Raw genomic sequence first — 26,421 nt, 5'->3', positions numbered from 1 at the left:
TCAGGCTAACAGATAATACCATAATCACTCTTTCCAGACCTTGTTGCTAGTCCATTTGATTACCTTTCCCAAAGTGCTTTCTACATGAACAAACGCTGCCTGTCCACTTTATTTGGGTCAGTTTACCTGACTGGATTTGGCATCGCCTTTGTTGGGGGCATGTTCTACACCTGATTGCTCTGGAAGGCCTAACTATCAAATCCATCCAGCAATGCTGCACTTCTAGCATGATGACAGAGGCTATTTTCAAGACAGTAATGGACTCGTCCACTGTGCCAGAATGGCTTGAGAAGCATGACAGAGATTTCTTCCACGGCCACCACCATACTCAGATCTCAATCCAACTGTTTTGTGATGAACCTGAACAGCACATTCATCATCAGGATCCGCAGCCTACCTCTCAACACCAATTACGTGCAATATCAAATCACTGAAAAGATTAACATCCCTCGAGACACCTGAAAGCCTTGTGTAGCATTAATCTATACCATGCTGTGATCAGAGCAAACAATGGCCTAACCCAATATTAGGTACAGGACTTATTAAAAGTGCCCTGGCAGTGTCACAAAATTAGTGTTTTTGTTTAGCTTTGTTCGTTGATACAGGTATTAGCATCTGATTTACTGACACATGTATGTAAAAAAAAAAAAAAAAAAAAAAAAAAAAAAAAAAATACAATTTGTGTACCCGAAAAGCAGCTTGGTGTAAAGAATTCCAGCCACACCAGGAATGTGATCCATTTAGATTTGCACCCTGCATCACCAGCAGCTTCACAACGTCTATGTATCCGCCTTCTACAGCTTGACATACAAAAAAGATAAACAGCACATTAAAATACTTGTTAGGGCTTACAGGAAAGCATTACTAATCATTGCTATTAACACAATTATTAAACATCTAACATGTAGTTTTGTTGTTTGTTCGTGGCATTGTTTTAATTGTTTTGTTTTCTTTAAATACCAGAAGTTAGCATTATTATTTAAATACATTATTAATTCGTTTTTACAAAATAAGATTAATAGAGAACATAAATCGATTTTTCAGATGCAGACATAAATTGGACATTTGTGTGGTCTTTAGGTGAACACTTGCTGCACATAAATAGAAAAACGCTGTAGAAAAGAAAAAAACACAAGCAAGATTTATTGCAGAGTTAACCGTCAGCGTGTTGACTGGATGGCTGCTTCGTACTGATGCCAAGTGATTCACAGCAAAATATTTCAGTGCCTCTTACTGTCTGGCTCTCCCAAGCCATTACAAAGCAGCTCCCCATAAAGAAAAAAAAGCATCTGCAGTGCAGTCATTTGTTAATAACCAAAAGAAAATTTTTCCTGAATGCATTTCTTAAGCAATCTATGATTTAAAAAATGTGAGAAGTACTGTAATTGGACAAATATTAATTATTTGTGAAATGAATTTTCCTTCACATATTGAATATTTGTTAGAAAACAGGGTACAACAAAACATAACCTAGAGCTGACGTATGCAGCTTTTGGTTCTTTTTTTCAAATCTCAGATGGATTGAATCAAAAATATCACAAAACTACTGTATGGTTACTACTTTCTTTACCTAAAAACAGAGGTGTTTCCTTTTCGTTGGTGACTTCGTTGATGTTTGCTCCGGCCTTTAGGAGAATCTCAGTGCTTCTAAGGCTGCCATGTGAAGCGGCGAGGTGCAAAGCTGTCTTACCTTCAAATGTTTTTGAGCTCAGGACTGGGCTGGATTCAGCTTTAAAAAAATAAATTAAATAAATAAAAAAACACAAAAAAAAAGTTAGACAAAGCAGATTGTCTGAGATACTCTACCTTTAAAAAGTTATATATACTTTTCTATAGCAAACACCAAAACATAGTATACATCTAGTACTGCAGTTCTCTGTTGACATCATACTAAGATACTAAAGGGCTGCTGCCATTTGTGGTCTCTTGCAGTAAGCAATAAATTAATGGAACTGCTTTTACATCAATGACAGGATCTGAGGATCTAACCCAGTAGGTTGTCATAACAATACTCAGGGTTCTCCCTAGGCCTTTTCAGCCAGAAGGGCAGCCCAGCGAAGTGGCTGTCACAGATGCTACTGTGCCTTTAACAATAAGGACTGATTGTGCTTCTAGCAGACTAGATCACTTGCGCGTTGCTGGGTGGAAAAAAAAAAAAAAAAATTGCAACCACATGACAGCTGTGTTCCATCTTGAAACTAAATTTAACCAATCAGAGAGCTGAAGGGGCGGGTTTTCTGTGTTAAGCACTTCGAGAGGCTAAAATGTAAAATGACAAAAAAAATAGCTATATAGTGACAATGAATACAGGGGGTTGTAATAAGCCATTGATCAGCGCAATCCACCGCCTAATACTATATTTACGCCGGCTACTTTATTAAAAATATTTAGATTATTTTCAGGCAGTCAAATCGTACAGTGCCTAAATAAGCATGGCAAATTATCATAATAAAAAACAGTTATGAAAAAGAAACTGTAGAACATACAAAAGAGCGACCAGATATAGTCAACGAAAGACAACATATTATTGAAATTATTTGTCGTATTATAGATTTAAGGTAAAGCAAGTTTATTTTTCCATTAAAAAGTGCTCCCGGTTATAATGTTCTGCTGCCCGGCTGTACAGAATTCCTGGGGAGAACCCTGAATACTGTTGGAAGAACACCTGAAATAGGTATGACACTTGACATAAGTTCTTAAAAGGTTGCTCAGATCTGATGATCTTACACATCTCAGCAAGGTACATGTACATTCAGAACATACAGGGTAAGCACATTTATCTGTGGTCAATTTTGAATTTCCAGTTTAACAGGCCATGAGGGAAAAAGTGTTTTCATTTGTGACAACCATGAACATGCACATGTTCATTGGCACAACTGTGGGTGTTTTGTTTTGGTCCTTTATAGCAGAAAGGGCATTGCACAGAATCATAAATGAAAATGTGAAAGCTTTTGTGTGTGGTACCAATTCTAAAAAAAAACAAAAAACAACAACACCACTTTGTCTTAGACTACTTTTTTGATAAATTTAACAGCCAAGCTTGGGCCATGTCAATTCAACCATTTATATATTTTTCAATATAAAAGGAGAATACCTACCCATGTAATGGAATAATACACGTACTCTACCAGCCCTGGAACACACGCACTGTACCATTCCATTACATGCTCCACACTCCTCAGCAGGAGTCGGTTCCATCTGCCGTACATTTACAAGACCTTGGTTTTATTACCTTTATTTTTTTTCCTGCATCTAATTGTTTTAATGCAGTGTAACATGTGCATTATTAACAAAAAGTGTTAGGAAACTGAACTGGTCTGTAGCCCAAAACTCATTTGACACAAATGCTGTCAGAACTGAACCACTGAGAATTTGACAGAACTTGTACTTAATGAAATGGTACACACATTTATAAAAACTTCAGGTATAAAGCGCGAACAACATTAAATTAAGGGTGTTAAAAAGTCAACATTCCTTCCTCACCAAACTAACAGGTGATACACCTGGGCAAACATTTTAACAAATACAGTGCTTACCTGTTTCAATCAATACACTTAAACATTTATATGAATTATGGAATGCAGCTTCGTGTATCGGAATCCATCCCCTGTTATCATAAACATTTACGCTGCGGCCTTTTTTAATAAGTTTTCTTAATAGTTTTACGTCTCCCTCTCGTGCAGCAACACCAACAGCAGAGCATGTGTCAGAGTATGCCTCAGTGAAATCCATTGGGTTTTTTTTGTTGTTTTTTTCTTTTAATGCTATTTTGGAATTCCCCTGTCAACTACAAACTGTATCGCACAGTTCATATACTTCAAATTAAAACGTCTCTAGTGTCAGTACTATCACATTCTCCAGTTAAGACCACAACTAGTATGTGTCCTCCTCGATTTTGCATTTGCTAATCACTAAATTCCTTAAAAAAAAATAAACAAAATGATTCGATCTTAAATACCAAGGATATAACCTTCAATTGTAAGTTTATCGTAACAGAATATAATAATTCTAGTTGTAACTTTTGTTAGAAGTTATATTTAAAACTATAAATAAAACAGACAGCTATCTAACTCACAAACACATCCTGCCTACGCATCATTTGTACACAAACACACAAACTACAGTGCGTTTCTACTTCCTTCCTCGGAACACGACAGACCAGCTTAACATGATTGGTTGATTTTCCCAACGTGCTCTTCTTTCTATTGTTTTTCGATTGGTTGAGACATTGGAAAGTTGCATTCTGGGTACTGTAGTTTTAATTTCATATACGTAATATTAATAAAGCACATTTAACACGTATTTAAACTTTAATTTATATATATAACTAATACAAAACAACAATTTAAAATGTTCTAGAAAGGACGTTTGGCTTAACATCTTTGTTTTCTATATTTGCTACAGATGAAGACCGGTTTCAAGGACTACAAATACCGGTACTCAATACACGAAACGATGGGCTTGTGCGTTCCTTAGCTACGTTACAAATATAATATATGTAGCACCATGAAAATGAAGGGACCATAAGGATGACAACACCTAGCTAAAACGGTTTACTGTGTTGTAAAGAGAAATCCCTCTAGTTAAAACTGGCACACAGCACTGAGCAGCAGCATTTGTAGTTTCGATTAATAAGTGATTATTGGTTATTTAAAGAAATGTGGGTTTTCGGTTACGGATCTCTTATCTGGAAAGTGGATTTTCCTTTCGAGGAAAAACGTGTTGGCTACATTACCGGTTTCAGTCGAAGATTTTGGCAGGGAAGTACAGATCACCGCGGCGTGCCAGAAAAGGTGAGAATTATTGAGACTTTTGCAACAGAATAACGTGTTTAATTATACAACCTTTTCATTGTGTGAGTGCAAAATAATTGATTGTGCTAAGAAATCATATACGTAATGGCTCGTTTTATTGAAAGTTGAACTGCTGGTGTACAAACCAATATTAACAGCAACGTAAGTGCTGCACTCTGGAAATATGCCACGTCACTGTTAAAACAACGTGGTGGGAAAGGTTACGGCAAATCCCAGCTGTATGTATCATTTGAGTATCGTTTCTTCATCGTTATGTGAAGTAACCCTGCACCCCTACACGCCTGTTAAAAATACGATGTTGACGAATAGTGAAAAGTAAAATGGCAATTCTGCTTTCGTTGACACACAGCTGAATAAACCTGTCGCCCATTCACAAAGGAATACAAAAGGTAAACACATTTACAAATATATATATATATATAGAGAGAGAGAGAGAGAGAGAGAGAGAGAGAGAGAGAGATATGCAGGCTACTGTTAACATACAGACTTGAACAGGGGCTGGACATTGGAAACCCCTGCTGTAGCACTTTCACAACAGTGCACTGATAACAAATAGTTCTGATGAGATGGCTAACCATTAATAAACAGTCCCTGTGAAACATCAGTAATTTGTGTCTTGTATACTGAAGCACCTGCCTTGTGCCCACCAGGACGATCGTACATCCTTTAAATTAATTGGTCCTGCTGTGGACATACACCCTCATAGTTTAGGGCAAACAATAAATTTTGCCACCAGTGGGTGTAAATGTAGCGCTCATTTGCAAAATACAAGGAAATGTTGAAATCACTTTGATACTGGCTACACTAGCTGTCAGTATGATAAGGCACTGTTAGTGAAGCTTTACTATCTAAATGGAACAAATGATTTGGCACATAAGAGATAATATTGTTACATATACAGTAAAGTTACGTGACTACTGATTTAATTGTCTTTTCGGTTCTTTATTAAAGTAATAGTTTTTTTTCTTTTTTAAGCCTGGCAGAGTGGTTACACTGGCTGAAGATCCCAAGGTAATGAGTCCAAGAAACTGTGAGAGCAGTCATGGGTGGTGGCTTGAACAAAATCCTGACATGAAAGTGAAAATGTGGTTGGGTCAAACAAATATTTCAAATATAAGTCACTGTTTGAAATCTTTGGTATTCATGGTGCTTCAGTTTTAATTGGAGCCATTGATCTCCAATTAAAATTGGAGATCAATGTTAGAAATGTTTAATCCAACATAATTCTCAGCTCACAGTAAACTGTTCCCTGGGATATCTCAGGACCTGTTTGAGCTACACTCCTGCAATCAGAAATGTATCAATTTCTGTATGGGGTCGTTATCTCTGACGATACTGGAGCCACAAATTTCCCAGAACTGGAATGTACCAAAAGAAACATATCTTTAAACAGGGGGTTGGGACAGTGTGATCAACTGAAGATGTACATATAGTAGCCAGAATAATCACAGACTGAAATGTTGGCAGTCCTATAAAATGAGAGGTGTGAGAGGACACCAAGCATGCTACACATGTAAAGCATACACAAAAGTAGCTTGTTAGTGTTTAAAAAAAGCTTGGAGAAGCATCGATATTAGGGTTAAAACCCCATGACTAATCATTCATTCAGTGTCTGCAGCTAATGCTTACACTGCCCTTTCTTGGCCTTCTATTGATGTTTTTTTTGTTGTTTTTTTTTAACAAAAACTCTTAGGAAAATAACATTAGTGAACTGCAAAGTTGTATGGGAAGTTTGGACAATAAACAATTTGCAAACCTTTTTGAATTCTGAGCTCTCTGAGTTAGAGAGGGTCAGATAGTGTCAGGTGCAATTGTTTTAAACGTAAGCCATACATTATTTGTTTGAGGATGTAACGCATGTATGTTTTTAAGAATCAAAGTTAGCTCAACAGTAATCTATTGCACCATAAAGGAGAGAAGAAAATGCCACCCAGTTTCCCTCCCATCTTCTGCAAGAACTGAATTTGAACTGGTGTAATGTTTGCATGTGGGAGGCAAAGTAACATTTAATCTCTTAATGATTGCTGTCAAGGGTTGGTGTTTTATTTCTCAGACATTTTTTATGCAACTGGTTCAGTCGGTTTGTCAAGTTAACCATAGATCAAAAGTTAGGGCGTTTGACTCCCAAATGTACATTTAAATGATTGCTAATAGATGAATATATGTTTAACTCCACAGGGATGCGTATGGGGTGTTGCTTACAAACTGCCTGTCGGAAAGGAGAAAGAAGTCAAGGAGTATCTCGATTTCCGAGAAAAGGGAGGCTATAGGACCGCGACTGTGATGTTCTACCAAAAGGATCCTTCAGAAAAACCTTTCGGCACTCTTCTGTATATTGGGACCTGTGATAACCCCAACTATCTTGGCCCAGCCCCGTTAGAAGTGATTGCTGAACAGATCTGTTATGCAGTTGGACCAAGTGGGAGAAACACAGAGTACCTGTTTGAACTGGCAAACTCCATTCGGAGTCTGGTGCCAGAAGATGTAGATGAGCATCTTTTTTCTTTGGAAAAATTAGTCAGGGACAAAACGGGACTGTGAGTTGTCTATGAAAAAATCTGCTGCAGTCCAATTCATTTGTACATGTTCTGAAGAGTATAGTACAAAAGACTAGTAGAGTATTCTTGCAGAATTCAGAAATTCTGGACCATTTAATAAGAGAAGTCTTGCTGGGGCTTAATTGAGGATCGCTATAAAATAATATGCAGTTTGCTTTTAATGACATTATATCAAAAAAAAAAAAATTGTATTATGATATCTGTTCATATGGAATGGATCAAATACATGTTCTGGGATGAATGCAAATAGAGGGTTATGGGATCTGCACTGCGTATTACATTTAACAACTGTTCAAATTCAGGTGTCATATGATAGGATATGACTATTGGTAATGTAGGTACTAAGTCCCGATTTCAGGGAATTCCTTAAACATGTTACAGTACATCATGAAAGCCTGTCCATTTAGCTGGGTGAGAGCTGACCATGGCTGTCCAGTTGTCTATAGTGAAGTACAATGATATAAAATAAGTGTTTATATTTCTGGTTTGTCTTTAGACATTAACACCACTGCTGTACAAGAAACCCAAACCATTCAGTAATGAAGTATTGTTAGGTAGACTACTACAGGACTATATTATAATAATAATAATAATTATTATTTATTTCTTAGCAGACGCCCTTATTCAGGGCGACTTACAAGATATCACATTATTTTTACATACAATTACCCATTTATACAGTTGGGTTTTTACTGGAGCAATCTAGGTAAAGTACCTTGCTCAAGGGTACAGCAGCAGTGTCCCCACTGGGGATTGAACCCATGACCCTCTGGTCAAGAGTCCAGAGCCCTAACCACTACTCCACACTGCTGCCCCTATATACCTGTAAGTATAACTATACATCTGTGTAACTCAAACTGTTACCTTAAACGTAAGTGCTCTGTTAAGATTAGCATACATTAAAAACAAATACATCAGAATTAGTAAAAATCGGTTTTAATAACATTAGAAAATCACAATCTTCATCTCAGGAGTCCTTTTTAATTATATTTTTTCCATCGGTCACCTCATTGTATGTTTCAATTGAATGAATTTGCTGCTTAAAATGTCATTTGTCTGTAAAACCATGCATTTTCTATTATGAGACCCAACCAAAGTGGACTGTCCTGATGAATGATATCTACCCTGGTGTGTAATTAATCACATTAAGAAAAGTATTTTACAAATAAATCCTGCAGATCTTTAATATATATATTTTTAGTGTAGATTTATGATATGAAATCTTTTTCCTCCTTCTTTCAGTGTATCCCGTTACATTAGACAGACCAATCACTTCCAGATCTTGGATTTAACTGTGCTGTTTACTTGTGTGTTAGACTTCAATTTGGAATGAGAATGTTATAGATGAGAAGGTAGTCCTGCTGCCTGGTACCTAATCACGTCATGTGTTGCTGTTCAGACTCACTCAAACCCTGTAATGCCCAAGCATTCTTGAAATGAGAAAAAGCTAGATTTAATAAAAGAGTAATATAGAGGGGTGGTTAGCCATTGTATCAGATGTGATGATACAGAAGTGGGCATGCAGGGCTATTGTTCTAGCTGAAATCAAACCATGTGACCTACAGAAACAGTAATAGGATACAGCTGTTTATTTATAGGATCATATCTGAAATGTTTGTATATCCTGAAATAACTTAAAAAAATATATATTGTAAGATTAAGGGTTTTGTCCGAAGGTGGTAGAATAAACAACGCGTCACACAAGGATGCAGAGTTTATTATTTCCTCCTAATATAACAGTGCCATAAGCATACAAAAAGAAAAGCGATTGCCAGTTTTTATATGGACAGTCTGGAGCGTGGCTGAGATTGCTTCTTTCTGCTTGCATGTCTGGGACCTGGACTGCAAATTGTTAACATACTCAAGAGTCGTATATTCTGTCCCTACCCACATAGCTTGAGAAAGGAAACTTCTCCTTAGTCAGGTGAGTTAACCAAAACAGCTCCTAGCGGGACCTTTCAAACTATGCTTGCCTCTCATAATAGATTAATAGCATTTTACTCATAGCATGCCATATTAAGAAACAAAATATTCTCAGAAAAATAAAAGGGGTGCATGCAGTAATAATGTTAATTGAGCTAATAAGTTATCGAAAATGATTTAGCGTTGGCTAGCAGACTTTTGACTTTATTGCTTCCTATATTTCACACCCATCTTTTCCATAAAACTAGAAAGGTCTGCAGTGATATGTTTTACCGTAGGAGGTGGAATTTGCCATGGCACTGCCAGTAATGGTACGCTCCAGTGAATGTTTTACTTTTAACAGCAGCTGGCAATAGTGATTATGAAGCAGCCACACTACTGTTTGACGGAACTGTACCGGTATGGACTGAAAAGTGTATATGCACTATGTAGGACTTTTTGAATTGTAGACATGTTTTAACATGACAGATCATAGTCACCTCTGTCGAATAAAACAAAACCACCGAGTCGGCGCTGATCTGTTGTGCTGTGTCTTAACTTGACAGTAAGAGCAGATATAATGAGGCTGTACGTTTCTAACGAGCAAACTGAAAAATAAAATAATAAGATATTTTTTATCATTTTGATTTAAAGTTATATTCCCCAGTTTCAACCTCTTGTTCAAAGTCATCATAAAAATCAATAATATACTGTAGTACACTATTCTACTTTAGCCCTATACATTATACTGGGTGATGATACCCTAATGAAATGTTAGCCTACATATATTACTGTATCTTCATCTAAATAGACCTGAAATTATCCAAATGTTACATCATAATTAATCAATCACAATTGAAGCATTTGGCTGCATTAACAAGCTATGTGACATCTGTACAACAATTGAATAAAGATACATTCATATGATGGCTTTTTTGTGTCTGTGAGGTTTTTTTTTTTTTTGGTTTTTTTTTAAATTGAAAAGTTTATTTTGTCATTTGGATCACTAGCGGGTACTAACCTCATCTTTTGCTCGTGAAATCACTGCACTTTTCCACTCGGGTATCAATTTCAAACGATTCCCCGTGGTGATAGATCAGTCATAAACCAACACGTGTCATTTAAGTTTAAGTTAAACATTAATAAGCGTGTTGTCACCGACTTAACGATTAGTATAAACTGCCTACATTCTTTTTTTTTTGTACTTTATTTTAATTTTGAGAATTTGAATAGTTTCAGTGCTGTCTGCCTGTCAGTCAGGAAGCACAGTTTTAAAATTCTCCTGTCAGGACACTGCACTCTGATTGTAAAACATAATCCTCTCCCTATACCAAAACCCTACCCTTGATGTCAATATCCTATACTGCAGTCATTACACATCTAAAGTAGTTCATGTTTGGTAGTGAATATGCGTTTTTGTTACTTTAAAAAAAGTGACCGGAGGTGCTGACTTCCTCAGTTGACCTGACAGGGACATTTCGGGGTACACTGTTTAAGCGATGTTTGTTAATACCGGAAGTAGACGTGGCAGTAATTACGATCCTTCCGCATTTAGTGTTGTTAAATGAACCGTCGACAGGTTCAGGGACTGATGTCCCAAATAATACTAATATTAAATCCTTTCTGACCCGGGGTCTTTTCTTTAATAACATCACCCGGATGTAGGTATAGAACAGCTGTTTTAAATAGCAGCACGGCGTCATTCGTTCAAAATGTGTAAGTTTATAGAGGGCAGAGTGTGGACATTGTTATGGGGTATCTGGGAAATATGTTGGGTGATCGCATCGGCAGCCCAGGGTGCAACATCGCCTCTCACAGATGATATACCCTTCAGGATTACCTGGCCTGGATCTGAATTCACAATGGTAAGTGTTTTTAAATATGCCAAACCTAGATATTAACATACCGCATTAGTATCTGAATTGTGTAAAGTGAAAATAATATACGTATTATCCAACGGCACCTTCTTCTTGTTAGGGTACATAACCACTTTAAAAATGAGCGAACACGTTTGAATAAAAATGTGTGTAAAATGAAAATGTACCCGTCGTTAAAGAAATAGGTTAGTATGACAATGGGTTATTATGACAGTGAGACCAATAGGTTAGTATGACAGTGAGACCAGGTTGCTGCAGTCCTGTATTCGCTGTTCTTGATCAATGCGTTTGTACTGAAATCTGTTTTAACGTTTGACATGCAGCTGTTTGCATTCTCTGTACTATATGACAACCCTGCTGCGAATCTGTGTCATTAGCATTGAGCATTTTATTTGATAAAAATGTGCACTGTATGAGACATTAACACATGACCGTTTTGTAGTTTGTGCCTGCTGTAACTGTTGTGTTGGCTGATGCTCTATGCTTTTCGTTTCACTGACATAATGCCATGCATTTCCAATTCAATAATATAACTACAGTGTTGTCTGACCATTGTGTACATAACCACTATCACTGGCTAATCATTCAGCATCTGTCTCGTGATTAGCTGATGTGTTGCTATTAATGGAGAATGGAGTACCTCAGCAATAAGCCAACATTGACCCTTAAAGCTCTGGTTTAACATGCTGTATATGTTCTGTTGATTTCTAGCCAAAAACTGGTGTCCTATACAGAGAGGAAGACTATGTTCTCATGACAACGACCGATAAAGAAACGTATAAGTGCTTGCTCCCTTCACTGGCAAGTGGAGATGAGGTGAGTCAAGTCCATACAAATATTTGGTTTCTTTGAATCTTCATTTAATGTTGGTTTTCTATAATGTTATACTTGGGCATCCTCATAAGCATTATTTCTTTATTTCAGATGTACACTATATATCTGAAACCATTTGAGTTAGACTTCATATTTGCAGGTGCACTGTGCTGATAACCTTAACACTGACTTCTCACATAATGACTTCTGGTTTCTTATTTCAAAGTTATATTCTTTGAATATTTTTGCTAGTGTTTGTAATATTGTGAAGAGCAGCATACATCTCAATTTCAAGTGAAAAAGATAGATGGCTACCAATATGTAACCTTTTTAAATATTTGCTGTTTAAGCCTTTATATAGTGAAAGCAGGGGTGATTCGTTATCATTTCTTTTCCCCTATTAGGGTGATGATAAAAATTACAGCGGCCCAAACCCTGCAGCTCTCCTAGAGCTACTGTTTAAACAAAGCAGTTGCTCATACAGAGTAAGTGATTGCTACTTTGATAATTTATCATGCATTCGTAAATCTTTATGAATATTACTATACATTAAGAACTCATCTATTTTCTTGAGCCAATAGGGTGGTTTTAACCGATATTAAAACCAGCCCTGGTGTCCTGCCTTTTCTGCATCGCCACTGGAAACCCAGTACACAGTCGCTACATTGTTGTCAGAAGTGGAGGTGAGGCAGGTACCCCGACACGCACTTGGAAGCTGGCAGGAGACAGTGTAGAAATGCAAAACTAGACTCGCCCAAATAATTGGCATAGGCAAAACTAGATTTGCCCAGCATGGATGTTGAAGCATTAGATGAAACTAGACTCGCCCAGGCTAGCCCCGAAATTCAGTTAAAACTGTTGAAAATACGGGTTTCGCCAAGTCGTCTTTTTCAAGTTCTAGAGTCGCCCAATTGGAAGCGGGTGAGTGCCAAAAAAAGTGGTAACTTCGGGATTCGCCCAGAAGCCCTTGGCCAAACTTGATTGGCCTGGGCAAAACTAGACCCTCCAGACCACCATGTTTTGCCCTTACCTCTTACAATCTCATATCACAGCTGGTCATAGAGCAAAAATTCCCACAAAATGTTGACTTCTAGAACTTGATAGTGAAATATTCTCCATGTCCTCAACACTTTTCAAATGACGCTTTTTTTTTCCTTTTAATCAGGCAAGCATGCACACATACAATAAATACAAACAAACACATGGCATGAACCAAATAGATCTTAAAATAATAATTATAATAATGTGTGTGTGAGATTTATGTCACTATATCTAATATACTGGAATTATGAGCATTTACAAAACAATTCTGAAAAGCAATCTCATGTTTAAATTTTTTTTTATTTATGTTTTAAATATAAAGTCATACAGTTCATGTAGCCCAATCATTATTAATTTCACATTATTTTCAGATTGAATCTTACTGGACATATGAAGTGTGCCATGGGAAGCATGTTCGCCAGTACCATGAAGAGAAGGAGACTGGGCAGGTAAATATACATTCGGTTACCATAGAAGCATTTAACTATAGCACTGTCGTTTGCAGAAATACATAACAATATGTAAACGAAGATGTTTGATTGTATTTATTGATGTCCCTGCAGAAAATAAATATTCAAGAATATTACCTTGGAAGTATGATTAAAAAGAGTGAACCAGCCACAGCAGGTAAGCCAATATAGTCTATTAAAATATATTGCTTCCATCATACTAGAAACAAGCAGAGCAGCAAAACCAATATTTCTATAGCAGAGGAGTTTGATGGGCATCTTGCATAGATTAATGGGAGACATTAGGGATACCTTATAATTGGGTACAATACGAAATCATGCAAGATTCAGTTGTACTGGCCTGGTGGTATCAGTTCGGATTACATTTCATAGGTGGGGGATAACAACTGAAATCCTTGTCTTAACTTGTGTATTTTTTAGTAGTGGAATCAGAGAAAATGGAAGAAACAGAACAGAAAGAAAGTGAAAAAGAGGCAAGTAAAACAGAAGTAATGCTCTACCGCAGTGGTAGTTTAAAAATAAAATAAGTAAATAAATAAATAAATAAATAAATATATATATATATATATATATATATATATATATATATATATATATATATATTTTTAGTTTTTTTCTCAGGAATTTGGTTTCTTTTCAAACCAGTACTTCAGACAAATAAGCTCTGTCAAGTTTTGTCAGTCAAGCGAATGCCAAGTAGAGCCTAGTCAGAGACACTGATGAATATGTATTTGTACTCTGTAATGCAGTCTAAAAGAACTATGCTTGAATGTAAAAAAACAATGACACATTTTAAAATGTGCTGTACTACTATCTCACCACCAGATGGAGTTATATACAATAAAAAGTATGTTGGTAACAGTTTGGCTTGCACTTAATTGAAACAGTAGTTAATTATATGGATAGCAGCAACATTTTATAACTGTTGTGTTGTGGGGTGTGTTTTTTTTTTTTTTTTAATAGATTCCTACCAAAAATGTTGAAGGCCAGATGACCCCATATTACCCCTTGGAGATGGGGAATGGTACACCCTGCACGCTGAAACAGCATCACCCCCGATCAAGCACAGTCATGTACGTCTGCCACCCTGATGCTAAACATGAGATCCTCTCCATAGCTGAAATCACCACCTGTGAATATGAAGTTGTGGTGCTCACCCCACTGTTATGCAGCCATCCTAAATACAGGTAACCTTTTATAAATCTACATCAGTTTTGCATTTAGAAATATCTGCTAGTTTGATCCTTTTTATTTTTTGTGATGGAAATGCTGCATGAGGCTGGGTAGCCATTAAGTAAACAGTATGTGTTTCCTACACAAAATATGAATTGCATGCTGATATAACATGTTATGTTATTCCCTTTTGTTATGCTCTAAGTTATGGGAGTAGATGATTCCAAACTGTAAATAATGTGGAGCCACTAACTTTAAATGCTTTGCTTGCTAAATCCTGGAAACGCTATGGTATTGTGGATTGCCTTAAAGTAGCTCCTTTGCAATGCGTGCTTGCAAGTTATTTGTGCCCTTTAACGCTCTGTACATAATGCGAGAGGAGAACTAAAAACGCCTAGAACATTCCTGTGAGACCCCATGAGTGATGGTCAGTCGTTTTATTTGTGTATTCTTCAGATTTAAATCCTCTCCTGTGAATGATATCTTCTGCCAGTCACTCCAGGGATCCCCAATGAGGCCACAGAGACTGACCCAGCTAGACAGAGAGCAGCAGGATCTGATGAAACCAGCATTCATCAGCAGGGACAAAGAGGTAACAGAGCTATACCTGTGCACTAACCTAAACCCTTCATCAGCAGGGACAAAGAGGTAACACAGCTATACCCGTGCACTAACCTAAACCCTTCATCACCTGTGCACTAACCTAAACCCTTCATCAGCAGGGACAAAGAGGTAACACAGCTATACCTGTGCACTAACCTAAACCCTTCATCACCTGTGCACTAACCTAAACCCTTCATCAGCAGGGACAAAGAGGTAACACAGCTATACCCATGCACTAACCTAAACCCTTCATCAGCAGGGACACCATGTGCACTTACCTAAACCCTATTATTTGGAGCAGTATTCATATTTTGCACATGTGAAACTCAGCCACATCTCAAGTTAAACACCTAGAAATACAATTTATTTGTTGAATAAATTACAAAAAATATGTGTGATTTAAACTCTATGTGCCTGATTTTCCACTGTGGGCAAATTGCTTATGTAATGCATTTACTGTGGTGGAGAATTTGCCTCCAGTTTGCCTGCTGGAGCCAGTTTTGCTAAAGCAATGCTTCACATTTAAACCAAATACAGGAAGAGAGCTCCTCAGTAAGAGAAGAACGATTCAGTTCCACCCACAAGCCCATCAGTGTCGGAGGCCAGCAGCAGGTGGCTGTCGGAACCACGCACATCTCCAAACTGACTGACGAGCAGCTCGTTAAGGAGTTTCTCAGCGGGTCCTACTGTCTCCACGGGGTAAGAGCCCAGTCCCTAGAATACATGCTAGCTTGTTGGAAGCCTGTCTTGACAGTTGTTTTTTATTTTATAGTTTTCCCTGAAATGTATCATTTTTGTAATAGTTAAAAAGGGTGAAAACTATGCAAATCAATTCTCCAGTTTTTCGTGTAAATATGGGTGTTACATTGGGTGAGTGGTAACTGTTTTAACATGCTTGCGTAAACAACAATCTATAGCTTGTGAAACGATAGCTTTCCCTTTTCAGGGTGTGGGATGGTGGAAGTATGAATTCTGTTATGGAAAGTATGTGCACCAGTACCATGAGGTCAGTACTAGTTATGTTTCATTAAATATAGTAATGTTTTTAATATTAAAACATTTCAGCTGATAACAAGCACTTTTAATTGGCCTTTATTAAATCATTCCATTTAACAATATGCAATATACAGTATAATACTTTGTACTTATGTATTATTAAATTCATATATACAATCTTATTAATGCTGAAATCAGCAGTGTATTGAACAGATACTTTTAAAAGTAATCTACACAACAATATTTACATGAAAGAAATTGCTATTTCAGGACAAGGAGTCTGGAAAGACCATTTTAGTTGTGGGCAGCTGGAATCAGGAAGACCATTTAGGATGGGCAAAGAAAAACGTAGCTCGATCCTACCAGCTAAAAGAGGATGATGTGCAGAAAGTAAAGTAGGTTTGTGCTAAATTACATATCCTGTATATTTTAAAAGATTCATCACACAAGCAATTTTGTGCATATTTTTTACTAACCTGTATTTTACTTGCAGGGTTGTCTCGCATTTCTATGGCCATGGAGATGTTTGTGATTTAACAGGGAAACCCAGAGAAGTGATCGTGAAACTTAAGTGAGCAAGTAGTTATTTGTGGGGTTGTGTCTGTATTGTGATGTTTGCACTGCACCATTGGTCTCTCATCTGTGAATAAGCAGACGTGTAGGATTAGTGTATACCAACCAGCAAGAGTAACTCGCCAGCACAGACCAGGGCTGTACCTCAAATAATGAATGTACCTGATAGCCAGTACCTGATTAAACCATGAGATTCATTAAAATCAGACACAGATATGTTAGATGTGAGTCCACCTGATAACAGAATAATATTTACAGTATGTGTTGCGTTTCAGATGCAGAGAGTCCGAATCCCCCCATGCTGTCACAATTTACATGCTTGAACCACAAGCCTGTCAATACATCCTTGGGGTGAGTACCTGTACAGTCTGTAACTTGCCATTAGCATTCATTTTAATTAACAAGTTAGCAAACATTAAAAGAGAATCCTATACTTTCTTAAAAATATAACTAGAATACACACAATACCTTACTGTGCTATGTATTACATTTCTTTTGTTTTGTCTTTTTTATTTTATTTTATTAATGTTTTGTAATGTGTATTATAATGTCATTATTGATGTTTATTGTTATATATTCCAGGAGTAGAACCAGTGACATTCACAGATAAACCAATTATTCAGATTCTCTCTTTAACCTCTAGGTGGAGTCCCCAGTTATCTGTAAAATTTTAGACACTGCAGATGAAAATGGAATGCTGTCAGTACCCATTTAAGTCACTCCTCCATGTCAGATTCACACAGAGAATGCTGAAGGAATCAACCCTCAACTGATTTATACTGAAGTTTTTTTTTTATTTTATTGTTGTTCTTATTATTTCTGTTGGATTTAATGCTTTCAGCCCCTATCATTTTAAAGAAAAGTTTCAAAGGAGCCACTTTTGTTTTCCCCAAAAGAACTGCACAGCTAATACGCTTGAAAGATTGTGTGTATATACTGTAATAGTGTAAATAAATTCAAAAGGCTTTTATTTCGGAAGCGTGAACATAATGCTAGTTTTACATTTTGATTGAATTAAATATACTGTATAATAACATGTATTTAAGGCCATTGCAGTGTTCATTTGGTGAAAGATCTGAACAGTTTCCTGACGGATACTAATACTGCACTTTTAATACCACTAGTAGCTCTAGCCTAAAAATTAATCTAAACCCTTGCCTTTTTGGGCTAAGGATGAAAAGTTAAATATATGTTGTTCACATGTTATGTGTGTGATGTTGAAGCTTGCTTTTGTGGACGGCTTCTAAGCCACAGTACTGAATTTTTAGTTAAAATATTTGTTTATTTTTGTTGTCATTTCTTTAAACTGCTCTGTTTACTAAACAATGGTGGTTAAATTTGTGTTTATAAATCACTTCCTGAAAATGCCAGCAGACAGTGTGCACGGGCTGGGTCTTTGCCAGCAGACTAATTTAAGTGACATCTTGACAGCGGTGTAAATAAGCATGCTGTGGATAATTACTGGAATGTAGGATGTCTCAACAGGAAATAGCTTAAACCAGCTACAAAGAATGTAAAAACAACACATCAATGTTTGTATAACATCGCTTTGACCTACACCTTTTTAACCTGCTTATGTTCACCGCAAAGGCAACCAGTGAAAGAGTTTTAAAATGTGTTGTCGGCTGAAGGAAATGTAGCTTACATTCTGCACACACACAAAACAAATAGAGTTATTGCATTTCATTTGTTTGTTTCATTTTATTCTACTTTCTTAATTTTATTTAAAAAGGAACATTCCTTTTGAGGTTAAAATCTCTTTTGCACGCTTAAACAAAAAAAGTAATCACAAACGGATACACAATTAAAATAGGGAAAAAGAATCTGGAGCAAAACAAGAAATGGTCTCTGCTGGATAGATGTTTAAAGTATTTATGCTGGTGCTTGAAATAAATTACATTTGTAAACTCTACTGTAAAATTCAAGTGCATGTTGTAAACCTGTGCAGTAAATGTGTGTGCACCAACTCCCAGCAGTTGCTTGAATGTTCAGTGTCACTGCCTTCAATGTCAGTCTGGCTGATAATACAGTTAATGCTAGTGTTTACAACACTGGTCTCTGCAGTTTCCAGCAGGTGTAGTTCTTTCTCAATCTAATGCGAAACAGCTGGTGGAATGTGCATGAGGTAGTACTTTACCAACAGGACCAAGCCCACAAAAATATGAAACAAAAATGTTTCCAAACCTAGGAGGTCCTAGAAAAAAAAGAAAAAAAAAAAGGTTTCCATTCAACTGATCCCTTCCCCATGGAACATGGTGATGCAATGGTGGCATCTACTGTTCCTAACAGGAGCTTAAGTATCAGATGATTTATGTGAAGCAGCTGTGAGTGTCCAAATCGCAGTCAGAGTGGGTGCGCTTAACAGCGAGTGCAATACCAGAATGTTCAGTTCCGTACTGCCCAGAGGCTTGTGTAACCTCAGAGCTAAAATAATCTGAACACCAAGCACCTCTTGATAACAGTGGGTCAATAACCCTGAACATCCAAAATAAAAATAGTCATAGTTCTCTGTGCATTGGCTGTCAACACATTACAATTATGTGGGCATGCATGTTTTGTTAGATTTGGTTTACTGAAGAAAAGAAAAAATAAAGCTTTCATTTACAATGGATCCGTGATCTTTGATCACACATTTACTTTAATGACTTGCAGTTCTCTGAAGAATATTAGTATTTAGCATTATCAACAGCTGTTGGGATGGGATCCTCATTAATGTCCATTGTGAGTTCAAGATATACAATCTAACCATCACGAGAAATATGAGGTATACCTGATATGAAAAGTGGATATAAAAACACCTCCATTTGGTTGAGGTTATGAACAGTGGTGTAGTTGAGCCAGAACACAGTTCTGGTACTATTTTCTATAGGCCAGAGTGCTGTAGTTGTGCCAGAACTCACATAATAGGCAAGCTCCGGTACTGTTTGCTATAGGCAGCTCAGACATCATCATTTGACCACTGACACAGAGACACATAAAGTAAAGCATTCTGAAAAGATGGAGAAAGACACTTTGTGGAAATACTAGTCAATATTAAATAAATGCTATACCTATCATATGTGATACCAGAAGTTGAGTATACAATTAAAATGTGAATTTGTAAAATCATTCTTGTTTAAGAAAATCAATATTGTAGTGTTGTTCCGGTACCTTCAGATTTAGGACTACACCACATGACTGTATGAACGACTAACCTAATAGGCGCTAATGGTACTGCTGTACTTCCAAGTCAGCTCTACTAAGATCTACCATGGTTAATAGCATATACAGTACCTCATACAGCCCAACATCACTGTGCAAGTGTAAAAAAGAATGTTCTGAATGCATTCATTACAAGAATTCTTTATGTTCACAAAGCACATACTGAATCCTAATTTTAACTTACTGTAATATTCACACACATGAACTCACTCACCCCTCCAGCTGCTGCTGCCAGGTCCTGTTGACTTGTGACCCTTTATAGCCATGAAACCAGATGGAAATCAAGGGGTTGTTACCATAGTGACGTGTATCTAACCTCAGTTGCCTAGGGACCTTGTGTCCTTTCAGTACTGAGGAATGGATGCTCATCATGGCACTATACTTTCTGTATGTGCTCCAAAGCTCCCAGGCACTTACCTTTCACCCGTGGCAGCTGAGGCAGGTCCTCAAACATAAGGCATTATTACTATCCCTACTACTACTACTGTCCCTGTGAAAATAAACACTTCAATCACAAGTACCACCATTTGTAGATGTCAATTGTATACTTAAATAGAATTTCGTATGTTTAGTATTTTGTCAATTTATATGAGAGGTGCCTTTTCCATACATGTGTACTGTAGTCTAACAGCCTCGTAATATAGGGCTGATACAGCATGTGCAATTTACTGTGGAGAACTGCAGAGGCCTTCTGGAGACCTGGTTTAAAGTATTTGATTAGCTCGGTGGACGACTGTCCACATTACAAAAGCACCACCATGTTTTTAACATTTACAGGTCGTTGCTGAGCAGGACTTAGTATGTTCAGCTTCCAACTTCACAAACACCCAAAGGAATTTTAAACAGGGTCTTTATAAAGCAGTGCCTGATTGCTTATTATCTTATAACTATTCCTGGTTTTCATTGGATCGTTCTGCAGTTTCGAGGCAAATCCCCACTAGCTTTAAACTGTAATAACCTCTAGTTGCAATGACTCAGATGAGGTAGCAACCCTACTAACTACTTACATGTGAACACATTCCATTATTTCTATTAAAAGACAACATAAGAAAGCCAAATGATCTACCCACCCTTAAAGGAAATAAAGATAGCTTCACTCTTATGGAGGCAATCTTTATTAATATATAACAGACTAAAAACTTCAGAAACACTGTTTCAACAGGAAATGCATCTGTAATACATTACATTAGTAAATAGACAATGTATGAGAATTCCACAAATACAATCCGTATGAAGAAAAAGATGCCATTTGATTATACAAGGAGTTTATGATGAAAAATGTGACACACATGTAAAATAGAATCTGGCAGTCGTAACAAAACAGACTGGCTAATAATAATACTTCAGGATATATATATATATATATATATATATATATATATATATATATATATATATATATATTGCATTTCAATAAGGCAGCACACCCCCCTACCATAACGACGACATGGAAATACATTCATTCAGATAAATAAAATAGCATACAAAAGCATTTATGGATAAAGGAAGTGAATGTTCTTCTGACCCTGTCTGCTATGCTGCTGTGACACTGTTACACTGATGGCACTGGTATTTGCCTTGCTGAAGTACTCTCATAGTCCTGTATCAAGTCTTTCCTTGTATGGTAGTGCATGGCGACGTATGACTTGGTAAATCCGAAGGTGGAGTTGACAGGCTGCAGGCTGTCTGGGGAGCTAGCCTCTTGTGATGGACTGCTGTTGTAAATGCTGTAGTAAGGCTCAATGCGAGTGTTGATAGGTGTTGAGCTGCTCTGGGCATGAGGCTGGTAGCCACCAGTAGCCTTGGGGCTCAATACACTATCTTTAGAGTGGCTAGGGCCACATGCTTGGTCAACTAACTTCCTCTGGGGTTTGGGAGACAACACGTAGGCAGAGTTTGTTTCGTGGTGGGAGGACTTGTTCCTGTTGACCTCCAGACTTCCTTTGCCCATAGCTCTGAGCCTGGTCTTCTGTTTACAGCAGAAGCAGCCTAGAGCAACGTACTGGATGCACCAAAGTACCCTCTGCCTGAGGCCGGCACTGTTGCGTGAATATATAAAGGGGTTTATGCCCGATTTGAGAAAAATCAGGGTAAATCCACAGAGCTCAAACTGGTACAGGATGAAGCTGCTGTTTGGCGAGAGAACACCCTGGATTAAGGAGATTCCCATTGGGAGGCAGCAGAGCAAGACCGAGAGGACTATGACCACACATGTGACCACAGCTTTGGAGTCCTTCACCGTGGCCAGGTTGACCGAGGACACCAACTGGACCTTGCCCCCTGGCATTGGGCCCCGGCTCATTTTTTTGGTATAGGGGTGCGTCTGCACATGCTGCAGTTTGTTATAATTCTGGTTTCTGTACAAGGCAGGCACAGTGCACTGCATACCCTCAAAGCCAGTGGCAATTACGGGCTGAGGTCTGGAGGCATCTACAGTTATTATGGGGCATTTCCTTACTTGAGCGTTCTTTCTTAATGCCTGGGCTATCATAACATAAGACACAGAGACAATCCCCACGCAAAAGGCGAAGTCAGTGAGATACAGGTAGAGTATAATTTTGCCGTCCCCGCTTATCAGCCCAAAGTGTGGCAGGCAAACCTTGGACTGACAGGGGTAAGTCCTCAGTGTAACCAAGGTGGCCAGGGTAAAACTTGTGGTCCACAGAAGGATGGTGAGCATCAACGTGCAAGGGAAGGAGGCTGTTCTGTCAGGCTGCTGGCCGAGCACCATGCGCAGGCGATGGAGAGCGATGACGGCTACGGTCTTGAGAGACATTATAATAAACCCAGAACTGGTCAAGTGGAATGTGAAGCAAAACTCCTTGGAGACACTGCTGCCGGTGTCGAAGAACAAGACAAAGGCAAACATCGGCGCCGTGACGCAACAGATGAACAGATCGCAGAAGGACAGGTTCAGGATCATGAAATCAAAGTTGGTCCTGAATTTTCGAAAGGCTGGGTCAAAGAACGATAAGAAGACTATCGAGTTCCCATAGGACCCCAGGAAGAATATAATGACCAGTAGAAAAGTACAGATAACCAGGGTAGCAGTGTGAATAAATGTCCTATTTGAGAATTGCTCGTCTAGTGTGGCATTGGCAGACGCTGGGCTTTCATCTACCAGGTCTGGTGTTTTATTGGTAAGGTTCATCTTTATCCAGTTTGTTATGTCACAAAATACCTAGAATTCCCATGTGTCTCTTAAGCACCTGATAAGCATAGCTCTTTAAATTTTCAAGACCTCATGAGTATTTTGCACCTGTAACAACAACCACAAATTAAACAGAAATTAGGATATTAAATACAAATCGAATTGCAATTTTTTCCCCCATACATTTTGTCATTAATGCACCATTGCAAACATGAAACTGGACAGATAGCTTTTACAACATTTTTTATGCTAACACAGCCTGCACATTATCACAGTGTGCATATTAGTTATTTATCAAGTTCAATATATGCATTTTACCTTTACAAAAGTTCCATAAAATATTCTCTTTTGGTGACAAATCTATAAATCATATGGCAGCCTAAATAGCAGTCGTGTGTATGGTTCTTCTGATGTAATTTACTAATGGTCCCTGTGACTGACATCATAATTCTGTGGCTGTTAATGTAAATGTGATTCTTTCAATCACCCGAGTGCTAGTGTCACACCATTTCAAATAATTATATATATATATATATATATATATATATATATATATATATATATATATATATATATATATATGAAAAGATATATCGTAAAAAAGATGTGAATATATGACTATCCCAAGCTACGCACGTTTCCCAGATGTTTTGGCTGAATTGCATATTGCTGTTTACAGAGTTACGCCCAATGCCTACTATAAGAATTATTGATGCTTTTTGCAGAATTAATGTTGCTTTTTGCATCAATGCACAAAAGGAAAACGTGCCATTTCCCGTAGGCTGTTTGACATTGTATTATATTTATTTATCTTTTATATATATATATAAATAGACGATTCATCCTTTTGGGTAATGCATACCACTTGTTTATCTTTTTTTTTATTTATTTTTTTTTTTTTACGTGCTTAGTTTGCTAAACTGAATGTGCACTGTGCTACATACTAACAGGGAACGAAGTGGAAAGCAGGTACACTTGATTTTGTATAGTAGATGTGGCAATAATCCCTGTATTGCATAGCGTGCAAGCAGACATAAAATGAAAAAATAAAAAATAACGTCAATTTAGCAAAACATTTTGTAAATGTATAATGTAATTTATACTTATCGTACAAGATATAGCATCTTGATGTGATGAGTCCGTATTGCGATATTTTCTTGGCTTTGAAGGCGAAAGTTTTTTTTTTTTTCTTGTTCTTTGCTGCATTGAATGGTATTTATCTTCAGTGGTAAATGCAGGAAACGGGGGCTGCTGCGCGAGCAGCATCCACCTCATTGGTAAGCCTATGCACGAGCTGAAGAAGCAGGGGAGCAAGAAAGCATCAGCAACAAGAGCAAAGGGGGGTCGGGGGAGAAAGGGGGAGGGAGCTAGCAAAACGAGTCGTATGTTGGTCACTCCGCCCAAATGTAGCACAGTCTCACCACCTGATTGATCACAAAGTAAGAAAAACAATTTGGAATCTGGTGTCCATTCTGCAACAAATGCAACAAATGCACCTATCCTGGGTAGGGGTATCGTACTCCATCCAGGTATTCTGTGTTGAAAAACATAATGCAGTAACATCGGCTATTGCACCCAGCAACCCAGTCAAATTATTGCTGTTTGATTCAGCCTATCGGTGCACAGGTTTCTTGAGCTGTGATGAGCGTACTCGCAATAAAACGACCAGAATTGTGAGCAAGATGTTAGATATGTACCTCACGTGTGTATGATTCAAAACCTCAAACATGTTTTCTACTGTAGATTTGTAAATGGAACAAAACACCATAATATAGAGGTCAATTTTCTCTTAGTATGCTATGAAATGCACTGGCATCTTCAGATAGTAAGCTACTGCAGAACATTCAGGTGATGCTTGTGCTGTTGCAGCTCATGCCCAAATTGAAACAATAAGATAACTTAATTTGCAATTCAAAACGGCAGGTTTTTAACTGAGGTGAGCAGTAACCCCTCTCTCCTTGCTTACGTTTGATTGAATACAGGCAGCTAGCTCTAGTGTTTTCTAATGAAATCAGAGATCCCCTTAGGTAACACCTGTTCCACAGGGATGGATGTTCTATTCCTCTTACTTTGAGAACCATTGTTTAGATGCCACTGACAGAGTATAACAGGTGGACAATAGACTGACCTTGGAATTGGGCGGGGATCTGGAATACTAAGTGGGCGTAAACATTATAATGAGATGTAAGGATTTTTCCTTGCACTTGGGCAATTGCTGACCCCCCCCCCCCCCCCCCCCATAAACATTGCACCTTCTCTGACAAGGTGATAATCATTGGAGAAGCGAGTAATTAAGAGCTGTATAAAAGCACACACCTTCAGAGACCTTTCGTTGGCCTCGGGATGGCTGCTGTGGTACACTTCCTGATGCGGCAATGCATGGCTCATGTTGAGGACAGGCAGGAAAACCTTTGGAGGAGAAGGGCAAGATGGAGAAGACCCCGCACATTCAAACCCAGGGTCACTTTGTTTGGGATGGATTGTCCTCTCCGCTTGCCTGTCCTGTGGTGTCAGCAGTGATGTGGATGGTGGCCCTCCTCCTGTTCCTGCTGCATGTCTGTGCTGCATTGCGAGTTTCGTCATCACCCGGTTGACTGTCCTCCTAGTAACACCGACAGCATTGACTTTCTTCACTGTAGAGGACCATGTGGCCCCTTTGGTAGCATAACTGATGTTGGCTGAGGCTTTTCCCAATAACTCAATTTCATCCTGAGTGACCTCAGCCCTAAGGACTTTGAATTCAGTTTACTGCCATGACCAGTCAGTGGAAACAAGGCATTATTTTTTTTTTTCCCCGTGAGCCAAGAGGACTTTGCTGCCCTTCCTCTGACATATTTTTTTGTTTGGTTTGATTTTTGTGCTGCACAAATCCCCTACAATGCCTACTGCTCTCTCTTCTCCTATTTACTCACCTCACCTCTGGCCTGAAAGTGCGGCTGCTAAATAGCCCGATGCACAGGCAGCGCTCATTGCGACCTTGATTATCATGTTTGTGGCTTGTGTTGAGTAATTTGCATTACTCTTAAGTTTACATAGGCCGCAGTGCAAAATAATGGCCTGGCTGCTAGGCAATTTGGATTTTACAGGTGCAATTATTTGCACTGCACCTATCCTTATATCAGCCCCTAAATGTCTTACTGAAATTGTATGTTTACTACTTTAAACAAACATATCATGTTAATGAGATTATTCTATATGGAATCAGAGTCTGTTCTTGTTGTAAATAATTGTGCCTATTAATATTATTTC

The 26,421-nt window shown here is 38.0% G+C and overlaps 4 protein-coding genes across 5 annotated transcripts in view; 2 read left to right on the top strand and 2 right to left on the bottom strand.

Moving 5' to 3' along the window:
• LOC117403236 (ankyrin repeat and SOCS box protein 3) overlaps window positions 1-4,153 on the bottom strand; it is a 53,296-nt gene extending 49,143 nt beyond the window's left edge. The window contains exons 1-3 of the mRNA XM_034005233.3: window positions 3,537-4,153; window positions 1,571-1,729; window positions 688-800 (exon numbers count right to left, since the gene is read on the bottom strand). Coding sequence (XP_033861124.1) covers window positions 688-800; window positions 1,571-1,729; window positions 3,537-3,732 — 468 coding nt within the window. The 5' untranslated portion in view covers window positions 3,733-4,153. The remainder of the gene's footprint in view (window positions 1-687; window positions 801-1,570; window positions 1,730-3,536) is intronic.
• A 297-nt stretch (window positions 4,154-4,450) lies between these two features.
• LOC117402542 (glutathione-specific gamma-glutamylcyclotransferase 2) lies at window positions 4,451-8,577 on the top strand. Of its 2 annotated transcripts, XM_034003783.3 has the most exons (3): window positions 4,453-4,793; window positions 5,790-5,825; window positions 6,993-8,577. In XM_034003783.3, exons 1-3 carry the CDS (start codon window positions 4,659-4,661, stop codon window positions 7,353-7,355), a joined length of 534 nt encoding a protein of 177 aa, XP_033859674.1. In that variant the 5' UTR covers window positions 4,453-4,658; the 3' UTR covers window positions 7,356-8,577. The 2 variants fall into 2 exon arrangements, with proteins under 2 accessions (XP_058880659.1, XP_033859674.1); XM_059024676.1 differs by lacking the exon at window positions 5,790-5,825 and having other exon boundaries at window positions 4,451-4,793.
• A 2,227-nt stretch (window positions 8,578-10,804) lies between these two features.
• LOC117402422 (endoplasmic reticulum lectin 1-like) lies at window positions 10,805-18,732 on the top strand. Its single transcript, XM_034003542.3, has 14 exons — window positions 10,805-11,139; window positions 11,863-11,967; window positions 12,369-12,449; window positions 13,377-13,454; window positions 13,569-13,632; window positions 13,896-13,948; window positions 14,439-14,662; window positions 15,105-15,240; window positions 15,789-15,950; window positions 16,198-16,257; window positions 16,518-16,642; window positions 16,741-16,818; window positions 17,096-17,171; window positions 17,464-18,732. Exons 1-14 carry the CDS (start codon window positions 10,987-10,989, stop codon window positions 17,533-17,535), a joined length of 1,467 nt encoding a protein of 488 aa, XP_033859433.1. The 5' UTR covers window positions 10,805-10,986; the 3' UTR covers window positions 17,536-18,732.
• A 2,388-nt stretch (window positions 18,733-21,120) lies between these two features.
• LOC117402728 (probable G-protein coupled receptor 75) lies at window positions 21,121-24,688 on the bottom strand. The gene is made up of 2 exons (XM_034004139.3): window positions 24,285-24,688; window positions 21,121-23,280 (listed from the first exon to the last, which is right to left on the bottom strand). The coding sequence occupies exon 2, from the start codon at window positions 23,170-23,172 to the stop codon at window positions 21,574-21,576; it is 1,599 nt and encodes a 532-aa protein (XP_033860030.1). The 5' UTR covers window positions 23,173-23,280; window positions 24,285-24,688; the 3' UTR covers window positions 21,121-21,573.
• Window positions 24,689-26,421: the final 1,733 nt, after the last annotated feature.

The sequence above is a fragment of the Acipenser ruthenus genome, chromosome 5 (genome assembly GCF_902713425.1).
Source record: "Acipenser ruthenus chromosome 5, fAciRut3.2 maternal haplotype, whole genome shotgun sequence".
Taxonomy (NCBI): domain Eukaryota; kingdom Metazoa; phylum Chordata; class Actinopteri; order Acipenseriformes; family Acipenseridae; genus Acipenser; species Acipenser ruthenus.
Note: the sequence above shows the minus strand (reverse complement) of the source record. Positions and strands in the feature narration are given on the sequence as shown.